General features: G+C 42.3%; 1 protein-coding gene across 3 annotated transcripts in view; it reads right to left on the bottom strand.

Annotated features, from left to right (window-relative positions):
* Positions 1–14,316, bottom strand: part of KLF7 (KLF transcription factor 7) — a 100,551-nt gene that overhangs the window by 10,294 nt on the left and 75,941 nt on the right. For 2 of the 3 annotated variants that reach the window (XM_061148907.1, XM_061148908.1), the window contains exon 4: positions 3,763–3,886. The exons of the other annotated variant lie outside the window; for it this stretch is intronic. In XM_061148907.1, coding sequence (XP_061004890.1) covers positions 3,763–3,886 — 124 coding nt within the window. The remainder of the gene's footprint in view (positions 1–3,762; positions 3,887–14,316) is intronic. 3 annotated transcript variants of the gene reach the window in all.

The following is a 14,316-nucleotide window of genomic DNA, read 5'->3' as shown; positions in this document are numbered from 1 at the left end:
AATGCAAAATCAAGTAGTTCTAAGGGTAATATACCCCCAGAGGGTATTTAGGACTGTACAGCAGTCAGATGACCTTAAATAAGAAAGTTCTTAGTGACTCAAATTTGTTTACTGCAGAGAACTAGTCAAACCCTTATTGTCATTTCTCTTGCTGATGAAAAAGGCCCCCTAAAGTCACATGGGCATTAGGCCAACAGCAATGCACCAGGCACCAAAGGGCTAGATACAGGCTGATGTTTCTCACCACCTATAAGTGGGCTGACCAAGAGATCAAAGATCAAAACGCCTCCTCTAAACTTCCTAGGGTCTTGGAGGTACTATGCTGGGAGCAGGCTCCTTGGGTTATAGCTGCATGTGGCTACTTGGGGAAATAGCCCTGCTTACTACCATCAGCAGCCTCTTGCTCTGTGGGCTGAGACACAACAATCATCCCTTTAAGCAGCTGATCACTGAGTGGGCTGTACTGCGTAGTTTGATGTAAGATAGCAGAAACACCTCACTGGTTCCTCCCCAGACCTGAAGTCACAAAATTGAATGTCTTTAAGGTCAGGCAGATAAAGTAAATGGGTGCAATGGGTCAAGAGTAAGAAACACACAGCATTTTTAGACCATCTGATTCTACCTCTGAATGTAAAGAAATGTTGCTCTTCATTAAGAGGAGATATCTGGACATGCTACGCGGCAACTGATGTTCTGCCTTCATACTGGGGAGACCGTGGTGAGGGAGGGGGAACAGAGAGAAATAAGTAATCACAGGACCATTACCAAAGGCAGTGATGACCAGTCAGCTCCAGAAAATTATGGCCACCTGGGAATGTAAGTCCACTGTTACCTGATCTTCCAATTTTTCAAAGCCAGGAACAGAGATTTTTGTGACACTAAGCAATTTGAAATGTTAGCAAAACAAACAAGAACTCATGTATTTTTTAATTTACCCTATAGGCAAAATAAAAGTATAAGTTAGACTTGGTACCTTAAAAGGTCAAGAAACTCCAATCTTACTTAGTTCAGCCTCTAAGTAGCACAGTCTGAGGGCTTCCCAGGCGGCACTAGTGGTAAAGAACCCACTTTTCAATGCAGGAGACCTCTAAGAGATACAGGTTTGAGCCCCGGTTCAGGAAGATCCCTGGAGGAGGAAATGGCAATCTGCTCCAGTAATCTTGTCTGGAAAATCCCATGGACAGAGGAGCCTGGTGGGCTATACAGTCTGTGGGATCGCAAAGGGTCGGACACGACTGAAGTGACTTAGCATGCATGCCCATAGGGTAGCCTGATTATTCAATTATATGAGGCAAGAGATAGATTTCTCAGGCTCCTACATATTGAGGCACCAACAGGATCCAGTGCTCTGCTAAGGGCTATAAATGTACTCTTTTTTTGAAGATAAAAGTCTTCTAGGGAATGCCAAGTCCGCGGTCACGCCAGGCTTTTCTTCCATCACTTTGGGACCACTCCAGCTCCCCACGCCACCTCCCAGACCTGCTCTATTTTTAGCACAGTTCCTGAAGCTGAAGTACAAGGTGCTGCCTGTCAGGAGACACTAACGAGGCTCCACCCCCTGGCTTCTGACACTGGTGAAAGGCACCGACTCTCCTGCCACAGAAGTTTGAGCTACTTGCCAGCTGCCCCAAATACCATGTCACAGTTGGTACCATCTGCTCAGCAAACTTCTAGCTCCAGAAGCCAGAGTGTATTTTGATGAGGAAAATCAAGCAAAAGACTAACTGAACTACCCATCCCTGACATCTCCTACACTGAAATACCCGGTCAGTTTGAAATTATTTCTCCATATACATCAGTCAGGTTTAATCCTAAGAAGTCAAGTGCTGGACAGACACATTGTTGTTCGGTCGCTCAGTCGTGTCTGACTCTCTGTGCCTCCATGGACTGCAACATGCCAGGTTTCCCTGTCCTTCACTATCTCCTGCAGCTTGCTCAAATTCATGTCCATTGAGTTGGTGATGCTATCCAACCATCTCATTCTCTGTCATCCCCTTCTCCAGTATGGACAGTTGCATACTGCTTAATAACTCAGTTGACTTAAGAGGAATACTAAGTCTGGCAGTTTCCCTATAAGAATTCTTTGCCTGTTTCCAAGGCTTATGGCTATCCATAAAGCACGATTTCAAAGCAATAGCCTCACCATCTTTCAGGGAAGGACAACTCATGTGTACCTACTACCACCACACTCTGATAACTCACAAAGGATAGATATATCTTCATCCCCACTGATATAATGCCCTTCCTCAAAGGACTGTGGTCAAAGAGTCACCACCTATATAGCTTCTTTGATTAGTAACCAGGGTTAGATACGGGCATCAAGAGAAAGTTTCAGATAAGGAGCAACATCACTGAAATATAATCTATAGGAGAATAGCTGCTGATTTCTATAAATTCAGGGGGACTCTGAGGTGAATGGGACAGAAATGACAAACAGGTTGTATTTGGGGGTAACAGAAGAGAGCTCTAAAGGACAGACAGACAATAGCTTCATGGAGTGTACTTCCTCAGCCTTGGGGTGGGAGGTTATCTTTGGGCTCCAGAAGGCATGGGGGCTTTATTTAGTTCTTCAAGAATGAAGATAAGAGGAAAATAGGCTCTTCAGGAAAAAGGGGGGAAAAAAAAAAGGGAGGAACAACGTGAATGCTTCTTTATAAGCATCTTAAAGGAGCACCAAGGCAACTGGCCACCCATGAAACGTGGCCACTCCTGTCCTGCTCTGCACCAGAGGAAGGTCTGGTGAGGGGGCTGGGGGAGGCAGGATGCAAAAGCGATCGCATTTCCTCCACCAGAGAGCCAGGCCTCTGTGGACATCCTGCACACCCCTCCTGCCACCCTGCAAGCGAGGGGCTGAGCCGGGGAACCCTGAGGCTTTCAGGGCTTTTATCGTATTAGAAGCATTTTTCTCATCATAACCGAGACCTTTAATATTGCATTAAAAAGATGGTTAATTTTCTTAAGCTTCCTTTTAAACACAGAAATAGGATTAGAAGGATAACACGCTCAGATGCAAGCCCATTATTTGATTACGTCTAAACCTAATCCTGCCTTCACCTTGGCCTGCAGAGTCTCCATTTTGGGGTTTATTGGTTGATAATGCCAGGGCTGTCAGATACTATTACTTGTGTAGTGTCTGTTGCTTACGTGCTCTTTCTTCCACTCTCAAATACTGAAAGTTTGAAATTGAATTATAGGATGAGTTCTCAAAGCCTCACCATCTTGACCTTTGTACCTACTTTCAAAGAAGAAAGGATGGCTCTGGCCCCCCAAAAGAATGGGAACTCTCTTCAGTAAATTCACTTCTAACAATGCTTCAAAGGAAAGTCTTATAACTAATTTCCCCTCCTTCATGCAGGCTTTCTACTTCTCACATTGAGAAAAATCGATTGATATTAATAAAAAGATCAGAAACTACCGGTGACCATTCTCTAGCCTATTAATTTTCTTATTATACTAAAATGATCTGTCACATCATCCCCTCGAGGGTAGGAGTTAGGTCTCACTGATATCTAGAGACCATCACAGTGCTGGTGTTCATGAAATACTCATGTAACTGACCCGAGAGTCCATATCATCTCTTGACTGTATGCAAGGAGGCACCCTTATCTCATTGGTTTTCTCCATGGAGAAGTAAGAGGCATCCCCAGGCCCGAGTCTCTTCGAGAGAGGCTTGTGAGGAAGCCAGGAGCACACGACCACCCCACCATCCCACCCACTTCACCATCTCCCCTTCCCCTCCCGCCAGCTGCTGAGTTTCTTTACCTGTCGCAGTGGTTGCATTTAAAGGGCTTTGCACCTGTGTGTTTCCTGTAGTGCCTTGTAAGCTCATCGCTTCGTGCAAAACGCCACTCACACCCTTCCCATGAGCACTTATAAGGCTTCTCACCTGCAAGGAGAGATGGAATGACCATGGTCAGTGACAGGAACAAAATGATCTGGGTCTGTTACCTACTCTTCAGTCTTGGAAAAGGGCTATAAAATCATTCCTGAAAGGCTAAATTTCCTAACATAGTGTGTCAGATTTTTTTTTTAAAAGCCTCTTAGTGCTTTTGTTGTTGTTATTTTTTTTTAACCTTCAAAAGTGGTTTCACAAGATCTTCAAATCTAGAGCTGTCATTTTAGTTCCCAGAGTCAAAGCATTTCCTTTGACTGGAGAGGGATCAATTTTTATTTATTTTCTATCCTCTGGAGCACTCTGACCCCCCACACTCCAAGCAGAAAGGAAATGTGCTATTTCATCAGAACCACAAATGCTTCTAATTCTATTTTTCTCCAGAACCTAGAGTAATTTACCATTTCAGCCTTTTTAGGCTTCTCCTCTCTCTTCCCTCCTACCACAAAGTGTAGCCAGGCAGCTGACTGACAAGGCAAAGAGCTCAGGGCTCCCAGAACCTCAGTTCCTTCCAGTAAATGTGAGTGGATGGACAGTGATGAGGAAAGGCTACAATTTGAGCATAAAACAAAAAAAAAATCACTTAATGATTCCTGGTATTTATGTAAAATATAGTCACAAAAGTCCCATTTAAGAAGATCATCACTTAACGACTCCAGCGCATTCATATTTGAGACCGATACACACTATTACAAAATATTTTTAAAGTCAATTTGTAGAGCAAGGTTTCAGCCACGTTGAAGCTGCTTAGAAGCATGAAATCCAAGCTCTGTGCTCAAGTGACCTTTTTTGCTCAGTAAATACAGATGGAGGAATATGGGAGAGAAAGTACATGACTTTTCCTAAGACCTTTTTTTTTTAACCCATCAATGTCTGTCGCCAAACATGACAAATATTTACCCTTCCAACTGTATGGTGGGCTGGTTCTAACAAGAAGAAAAATGATCTTGGAAATCATGAGTTACCGAGCCCTGTCACTGACAGGCCGGTTAGCATAGAGGTCAACAGTTCTCTGAAGCCAACTTTCCTAGGCTCAACTTTTGGTTCTGCCCTTAACTATCTATCCTTGGGCAAGATGATAAACCTCTCTGTGCCTCTGTCTTCTTTTACAGATAATAGTAGTATGTACCTCAAAGGGAGAGGATAAATTAATGTACCCATGCACTATATATTTATCAGAACAATGCCTGGCATAGATATGATTAACCTAACTGGTAAATGGTATAAACTGCCAAACCCAAAATCTCCACATACACAAGTGCCAAAGTTGTACGGCAGCCCCACTATTTCTCCATTTTTAATAGCTCAACCTTCACTAGGCAGCAGTTAGGAGACCTTGCCCAGATACTATACTTGACCCACTTTCTTCTTTCCACCTTTCTCCTTCCCTTTAAACCTAACTACAAAGTGTTCACAATTCTTTATTTGTATCACCTAGAATGGGACCAAACAGGATTGAAAATTTTATTTCATTAAATTGGTGCCCTAGTGAGCTGCTGCTCTGTAAGACCCATGGAGAAGAGGAATGAGAAATACAGGTATCTCTTTTCAACTGAACCAAGAGGACATGAAGGAGGGCCAGAGGCACAGGAGGAAACCCATTCAGTTTTGGAAACCAGAAGAAAAAAAAAATCACTAAGCGGTGTTAAAAGTTCACCTTCTGGATCCTTACAGCCACAATTTTAGAAAAGTGTGCCTGCTGCAGAGAGAGAAGGTGAAGCGTGATGGGGTCAGGTCAGCTTCAGAGTTAGCACAGCTGGGATCTTATTCTGTTCGTTACAGACGCCAGGCCTCAGGGTCCCCGTCTGTCAAATGGGGGTGAGATTCCTGTGTCTATGGTGAGGCTGACGTAAGGCGTTGTGTATCAGGCATTTCTGGAGCCTGGCGCAAGGTAAATGGTTAGTTAATCTGAATGCCCATCCCTCCCCATTCGCCTGTATTCTCAGAGGCGGCTGAAGAGACAGGTCTAAGTGATGGTCAATACAAACTTCCAGGACTCAGGCTCCAGCCTGCTGAGCCTGGAATCACTCTGGGCAACCTAAATATTGAAAAATGGGAGAGTCTTTTTAAGTCTGAAGTGTTACCTCAGTATACTGATGGAGAATGGACCAGAAAGACCATGTCCTTTAGATCTGCTCTGAATGAGTGGGATCTTAAAGGGGAACTAAGAGACCCCAGTTGGAGAGAGGAGCACCAGAGAGGCCTGGTGGCATCATTTACCTAACGCTATTGATCACCCATGAGCCTCTGTGACTGCAGGGCAATCTGGCAAACACAACAAGAAATGGAGACTGAAGCACCAAAGACTTCAGAATTCCAAGTGCCCCTTACTCCCAAAGGCCTTTACGTACAAGTAACATTGGAGGGTCCTGGAACCTTGGGGACCTAACACACCTCAAAAGCAACAACGAGGCCTCTGGAGATGCCACGACATTCTGCAGCAACAAGCAGAGACATCCAGTCCCCAAAATCAATCCCACAATCGAACAGGCCCGTCCATCATAGGTAACCACACTCTGAAGGACACAGGAAGGACAGGGACAAAATGGAGATTAAAGTGGATGTCTTTGGGTTTTTTTTTTTTTTTTTAATTTCTAAGTGTTTGCTTTTTCCCTTGCTGAATTTTTTAAAACTAGTTTCGTTCTGTTTTATGCTGACAAATAATGTCAAGGATTTAGTTATTTCCCAGAAAATAATGTGGATGCTCTGTTAATTCCTGGCACAAACCAAGCGCCCTCTCCCCAGTAGCTATTTCACAGCATCCTTCCAGTGGCTGTGTCCCTGTTGCAGCTGCAAAGACAGAAACTACACGCAGCTGGACTTGGCTCTGAATTGTGTCACCTAACATTGTCTCCTGCTTCAGCAGGTTCTACACAGTACAACACTGAGGACAAGCCCCTCTGCCCTGCCAGTTTAGCCAAGTTATGCTATAGTGATTCGTCAAGCTATTTTTCCAATGTCTGATTAATTAACCCACAAGTTGCCATTTCTGCAGATGGTCATAAAAAATTTAAAATAACCAGGAAAGAACTCAACCAAATGAAGGAGTATTGCCTGAAACAGGGGGAGTTCAGAAATCAGAGGGACAGGAAAAATAGAATGGGGAATACAATTTCACATTTAAAGCTCACTAATGCTGCAGGGCATGAATTCATGCTTTCCCACAAAATGGCCTCTGAAATGCAATGTGGTCCAAAGCAGAATGGCCTTTTATTCAGTTTTTTACAGAGTAACTCTCCCTACATCATGATCATCACATTTGGTTGATCAAAAAATACTGTCACCACTGCCTTCTGAACATGCACCTCCAATACATGTAGATTAATCCACAAATTATATAAATGTACTAATGTCCTAACACAGTCAGTTCAGTTCAGTCACTCAGTTGTGTCCGACTCTTTGCGACCCCATGAACTGCAGCACACCAGGCTTCCCTGTCCATCACCAACTCACGTTATAAAAATACATGCAATATAGAAATGTAAAAGAATTAGGGTCATTTAAATATAAACAGGGGCTTCCCCAGTGGCACAGCAGTAAAGAATCTGCCTGTAATAAAGGAGACGCAGGTTCGATCCCTGGATTGGGAAGATTCCCTGGAGAAGGAAATGGCAACCTACTCTAGAAACACCTGGAGAATTCGTGGATGGAGGAACATGGTAGGTTACAGTCCATGGGGTCACAAGGAGCTGGACACGACTGAGCACCTAACCCCCTTGCCCCACACACAAATATAAACAGAAGTTATCAAATTTTCTTCCTGCATTCAAAATGACAGTGTTGCACAACTGTGAGGCCACGGCCCTACAGGGTAAATGAGAAGATCTTAGCTCCACACTCACTGGTGCCTGTACTTCCAGCCTTGGTCCCTACAGTCTATTCTCCCTGCAGCAGCCAGAAGAACCCTTTGAAAATATAAACTGGAGCATGCATGTCCCTTACAGGAGACTTTTAATCTTTCTATTTCCATATAATTATTTTCTTTAACACCCTCTGGGATTTTACTTTATGCATTGAAAAACATTTATTCTGCAGAGGGTTCCACAGGCTTCACCAGACTGCTAAGGAAGTTCATGACCCAAAAAAGGTTAAGAAGAAATTAAAATGTAAATGTTCCAGTGGTTTCCTACTGCTCTTGGGATAGAAGTCAAAAGCTTGTAAGGTCCTGTTGTATAGAATGCCCATGATCCGCCCTGGCCAACTTGATTACTCAGGCCTATCTGCTGCTCCCACCTCGGGGCTTTGGCACTTGCTCCCTGCTCTGCCCGGAATGCTCCTGCCCCCTCACTGCCGTCAGGTCAATGCTCAACTGTCTCCACTTCAGACAGATCTACCCTCGGGCATTCTCTGTTGAGCAGCAGCAGATTCTGTCTTCTGCTGGGATCACTCAGTTGCGACAGACTTTATTTTGGAGGGCTCCAAAATCACTGCACATGGTGACTGCAGCCATGAAATTAAAAGACGCTTGCTCTTTGGAAGAAAAGTTATGACCAACCTAGACAGCATATTAAAAAGCAGAGACATTACTTTGCCAACAAAGGTCTGTCGAGTCAAAGATACGGTTTTTCCAGTAGTCATGTATGGATGTGAGAGTTGGACTGTAAAGAAAACTGAGTGCTGAAGAATTGATGCTTTTGAATTGTGGTGTTGGAGAAGACTCTTGAGAGTCCCTTGGACAGCAAGGAGATCCAACCAGTCCATCCTAAAGGAAATCAGTCCTGAATATTCATTGGAAGGACTGATGCTGAAGGTGAAACTCCAATACTTTGGCCACCTGATGCAAAGAACTGACTCATCTGAAAAGACCCTGATGCTGGGAAGGATTGAAGGCGGGAGGAGAAGGGGATGACAGAGGTTGGATGGCATCACCGACTCAATGGACATGAGTTTGAGTAAACTCCAGGGGTTGGCGATAGACAGGGAGGCTTCGTGTGCTGTGGTCCATGGGGCCGCAGAGTTGGACACGACTGAGCGACTGGACTGAACTGAATCGCTTTGAAATGAGATTGCATATTGTTTGTGTTCAGTACTGTCTGCTTCCCCTAGGAGAGTATAAGCTTCACGCAGGCATCTCTTTGGTTCGTTGTGATACCAACCGTACCAAAGCGGGGCCTGGCTCAACCTTGCAGAACACACTGCATGAATGGAGCAGCCTTTCAGATTTGCAACAAAGACCCAAGACCACACAGAGGAGCAGGACAGTCGAAGCGATCTCAGTCTCTATGATCTGACCTGACTTAAGAGCAGAAAATGATTGCTGGCTTGTTTAAACCCAGCCATACCTCTGTGTCAGGGACCACAGTGTGAAACCCTACAATGGATTAAGTATTCCTTCACCATCATAGATCACTCCCCACTTCTTCCCTATCCACCTGAGCCTAAAAAAGGAGTATCCTGAAAATCTTCCTGTAACCTTCAACACACCCCTGGGATGGGTCTCCTGAGCAACATCTCCTCTGGGAAACCACGTGCGTCATTTTACAGAATTCATTTGTAAAGGTTCTCACTGAAGACGAGTTTGGGAGAGCGTAAGTGATATGTCAAATGTATTGCACTATACATTTGCCTTTAAGACAAAGACTGTAGCATGAAGTATGAACAGGTGTCAGAATCTTCCATTAAAAGTCTCTTGAAAATAAACATTGCTAATGCAAATTTTCTGCATTCATTTCCTGATCTGAAAAATTTCAAGTTCCTAATCCAGTTCCTGAGGACACTAGGACCTTGACGTACCCAGGTTTCAGTTAAAACCAATTTCATCTATTTACTTTTCTTTTTTAAAAAAATGTAGCTACTAGATTTCTGTTGTCTGGGCATGTTAGGGTCCTAGTCCCCTTAGGACTTGGATTAGGAATTTGTAATTCTGCGGATCAGGAAATAGAAAAGCAAAATGGAAAGCAGGAAGAATACTCTGTAGTGGGTTTATATTGCTACTAAGTACATCTAGAGGGAACCAGCAAAGACCTATCAATTGCTTTCACATTACACTCAGCAGCACTAGAGAATTTAAGCTACCTGGGGAATAAAGATATTGAGAGAGAAAATGTCACTATGCTTTCTTAACATTGGAAAAAGAGTAACCAGTAAACATCACTCCATAGCTTGGCAATTCCTTATCAGGCGGTATCTGCTACAAGAAAATACTGCAAGTTCTTAACTCTGCTTTGGAAAATTGTCTCAGAGATCCTCTTAGATTCCAAATGAATCTTAAATACTTTCTTTAGGTGACTGATGGAAAAATGAGACAAGGACTTTATTTTCCATAATTGGAAAAGCATTTATAATGACTACATAAAATAAAACACATACTCTTTTATTTATGCTATATGTTGATTCTTTTCATTCATTAATCACTTGCTCATCCAAAAGGCCAAATAGATGCTATGACCCGAGTTACTGAATTTACAAAAAGCACTAGTCACTTTACAGAGCATGCAAACATTTACTCTATTTTTTTAATTTTTGAAACAACTAGTAAAATAAAAACTGGCCTAGGTTATGTTAACTCCTCATCGCTTGGCGTGCATGTGTCCTTAGTTGCTTCTGTTGTGTCTGACTTTTTGCAACCTCTTGGACTGAAGCCCATCAGGCTCCTCTGTCCATGGGATTCTCCAGACAAGAATACTGGAGTGGGTTGCCATGCCCTCCTCCAGGGGATCTTCCCAACCCAGGGATCGAACCTGCAACTCATGTCTCCTGCATTGGCAGGTGGGTTCTTTACCTCTAGTGCCACCTGGGAAGCCCCTTCATTGCCTGGATCACCACCTTAAAACAGTTGTTTAAAAATCTATAATCTAGAATTTAAACTTTATGTCCTTAAGTAGGTATAGCTCCTATTTCAGAATGTGGAGAGGGGTGAGAAAGGCTTTTGACTTAATCCCACAACTCTTGACAACTGTGGTATCCAGTGCAGTAGTTACGAATCACATATGGCTGTGAGCACTTAAAGTGAGCCTAATGCAACTAAAGAACTGAACTTTTAATTTAACTTAATTTTAATTAAAATTTAAAAACTGAAGCAATGTAAAGAATATTTTACACTTTTGTTTTGGTTAGATAATGTATATTATTAAAATTATTACCAGTATTTCTATTTACTTCTTAAAAATGTGATTACTAGAAAAATTTAAATCACATATATAGCTTACATATATTTCTATTTTGGACAGTACAGGTTAAAATATATCTTCCATGTGGAATTCCCACCATTAATTCAAGTGTAAGGGCTCATCCTTTCTAAACTCTTCCCAATGCCCAGCCCCAAAGCTACGTTACTACCCTGCTTTCCAGATTCACAAACCCTAACATGCATCATCTCCAAAACACTTCATCTCTGTTCACGTGTGAGCAGGTCAAGTTAAATAATGAAACTTCTGATCTAACTCACTGATGGTGAAAATACCATCAACCTCTTCGGTGTGACAATCTGGATGCAACCAACCTTAATTGTTGATTCTATTAATAAGATGCACCAAACAATGACAGTGTTGGAGATTAAAGTGAAAAAGTTTCAGCATTAAAGGAGTTCCCGGGTTGGGAAACCCCACGTGTACACACAAATAATACAAACCCAATGTGTCTGATAAACGTCTGTGTGTGGATGTGCGGAGGAGACCATCCCTAAGACTCTCCAGGACCATCAGGGTAGGCATCCCTTGATGTCTCAGTGAAACCTAATCACTGGTTTGGTGGAGAAAAATGGACTAGGCATCCAAAAACAGATTCTTCTAATTCTGGCTTTGCTACATATCAGCAATATGGTCTGTAGAGTCAGTTAACTTCTTCATCCTGACTTACTGTCCTTAACTGTGTGGAAAAGATATTTTACAAGATCTGTCCTGCTTCCCTTGTCATTATGAAGATTCAGTGGAATCCAGTACATAGAAGTGATTGGTCAATTACCAAGTCCCAGATGGATAAAAGGTTTTGATGATGATGGCGATATCAAAAGGGAATTCACAGATGTGCAGGAGGCCAGGGAAGACCATGGGACAGAGACTACTGTCACCTCTGTGCAAGGCAGGGGCACAAGGGCTCCTCCACGAGACCTACGCTGGAGCCCAAGCATCGCACCGAACCACTTCTCAGACCCACCAAGCTTTGTAACACAGCTAGGAAATACACAGGATGAAACAAATCTTTGGGGACAGATTCCATATTAATAAATGTTAACTTCTTCCCAGGTGGTGCTGGTGTAAAGGATCACCTGCCGATGCAGGAGATGTAAGAGATTCGGGTTCAGTCTCTGGGTGGAGAAGATCCCCTGGGAAAGTGAATGGCGACCCACTCCAAATATTCTTGCCTGAAGAATTCCACGGACAGAGGAGCCTGGTGGGCTACAGTCCGTGGGGTCACAAAGGGTCAGACACAAATGAGCAACTAACACACTTTTTCCAAAACATTCCTTTTAGAGGTGAACTGTTAGATTCTTGGTGAATCTGTTTGAAATGCTGAAGGAAGAGTGAATTGGTCATGAAATTGGCAACCATCACAGATGCTGGAGCAAGTACAGCTCTCAGCAATTAGAATTTTTCCAAGTGTGCAACCTGTGACTCCAATATAAGTATTTTTAGACACTGCAGTGTGTTTCCCGTAACTCAGTTGGTAAAGAATCCGCCTGCAATGCAGGAGACCTTGGTTTAATTCCTGGGACAGGAATATCTGCTGGAGAAGGGATAGGCTACCCACTCCAGTATTCTTGGGCTTCCCTTGTGGCTCAGCTGGTAAAGAATCTGCCTGCAATGTGGGAGACCTGGGTTTGATCCCTGGGCTGGGAAGATCCCCTGGAGAAGGGAAAGGCTACCCACTCCAGTGTTTTGGCCTGGAGAATTTCATGGACTGCATAGTCCATGGGGTCACAAAGAGTCAGACATGACTGAGCCACTTTCACTTTCCCCTAAGGCTAGGGATATCATAATATTCTCAAAGTCAAATTGATTTTTTAAAATTTCATCAAAATGTGTATAGTATTCTAATATTTTCAGTGAGATACAATTAATTCCGTTACCCCAACAAAACAAAAACAAACTCCTGCAACTCTTAAGAGAATAATTCTCATACGATTATAAACTCATTTAAAAATTTAGACCTCAACACTCATACCTTAAATTATATGTGCTCAAGCTTTAAAACAAGTCGTTTCTCATATTTTACTCGTGGGGATCTAAACTATTTCCTGGCAACGTGGTTAATGTTTTCTGTATTTTTTTCTTATTTTGCTTTGATTCTCACTGGTTTAATTTGGTTGTTATTGCCCAATATTAATTTTAAAAAATAGTTTTGTCAGCTTTTTAAGGATAAATTCAAAGAAAGTTTAATACCAATTTGGAAATTGAAGTACATTTTAGTGATTACCAAAGTTACAACAAAGTTAAAAGCTAGATAGAAATTAGATTTGAAAAGTTGTTAAAACATTCGTCTCTTTCTATGTCACTATAACTACACCATGTGAATTATTTGAAGCTAATTCATAGGACATTTCTTCCATTTAGCAATAAAGATATTACTCTATAAATCAAGTTCCCACAATTCAATGTGATATTTAGGTAGGAATTTGATTAAGACCTATGAATTTCAAACTCATGGCCAATCTTCAAGTTTTGCATTCAAATATAAAGATAGCATGGTTGCAAAGGATACATGCAGAAACAGTCTATTACTACAACCATGGCTATTCATTTTTTAATCACTTAAAAAAATTTAATTTTAAAAATGACAAGGAAAACAGTGTAACTTTAGCCATAAACAACATGTTCCAAGCTTAACTGACATGAAAAGTATCACCAAGCCACTGTTAAGAGTAACAATATCTCTAATACAAGAGTGTACCCTTCAGAAGCAAACCAACATAGAACAGGACCCCTCCCCACCAACGATCCAGTATGCTTCAGAGGCTGGGAACTCAGGTGTAAAACTTCAAGTGAAAATTGGCAGGAATTTATTCTTCTTGCATGGAGGGAAGTAGTAAGAAAAAGAGTACTGTGGAGCACAGAGTTTCGAAGGAGAGTAGACCTGGCCTGATATTGGGGAGGATTTGGGGGAGCCTGAGGACAGTGGGGAGGATTGTGTATCTGGGAGTCATGGCAAAATTAGAGATATGGAGGTCCAGTACCAGTGTGTTGGGAGGGGAGGCTACAACACATCTGACCAGATCCCAGACACATGGCAGTCATACTGTCTTAGAAAAACTGTAATTTTCTTTTTTTCCTAATGAAAAATTGGATAATATAAGCTCAAAACACTTACTATTAAGAGTACAGAATTAATTTTCTGCTACACAGGTGGTATACATGAAAAGAGAGGAACCAGTGGTATAGAAAACCCGTAAAAGTGGATAATCCAAAAACCATGTTAGATCCGACTTTGGTAATTATCTAAAGACTAGTGTCAGCATCTTGAATTTGTTCTGATTAAGCTAATGCAAT

The sequence above is a fragment of the Dama dama genome, chromosome 8 (assembly GCF_033118175.1).
Source record: "Dama dama isolate Ldn47 chromosome 8, ASM3311817v1, whole genome shotgun sequence".
In the NCBI taxonomy this organism is placed as follows: domain Eukaryota; kingdom Metazoa; phylum Chordata; class Mammalia; order Artiodactyla; family Cervidae; genus Dama; species Dama dama.
Note: the sequence above shows the minus strand (reverse complement) of the source record. Positions and strands in the feature narration are given on the sequence as shown.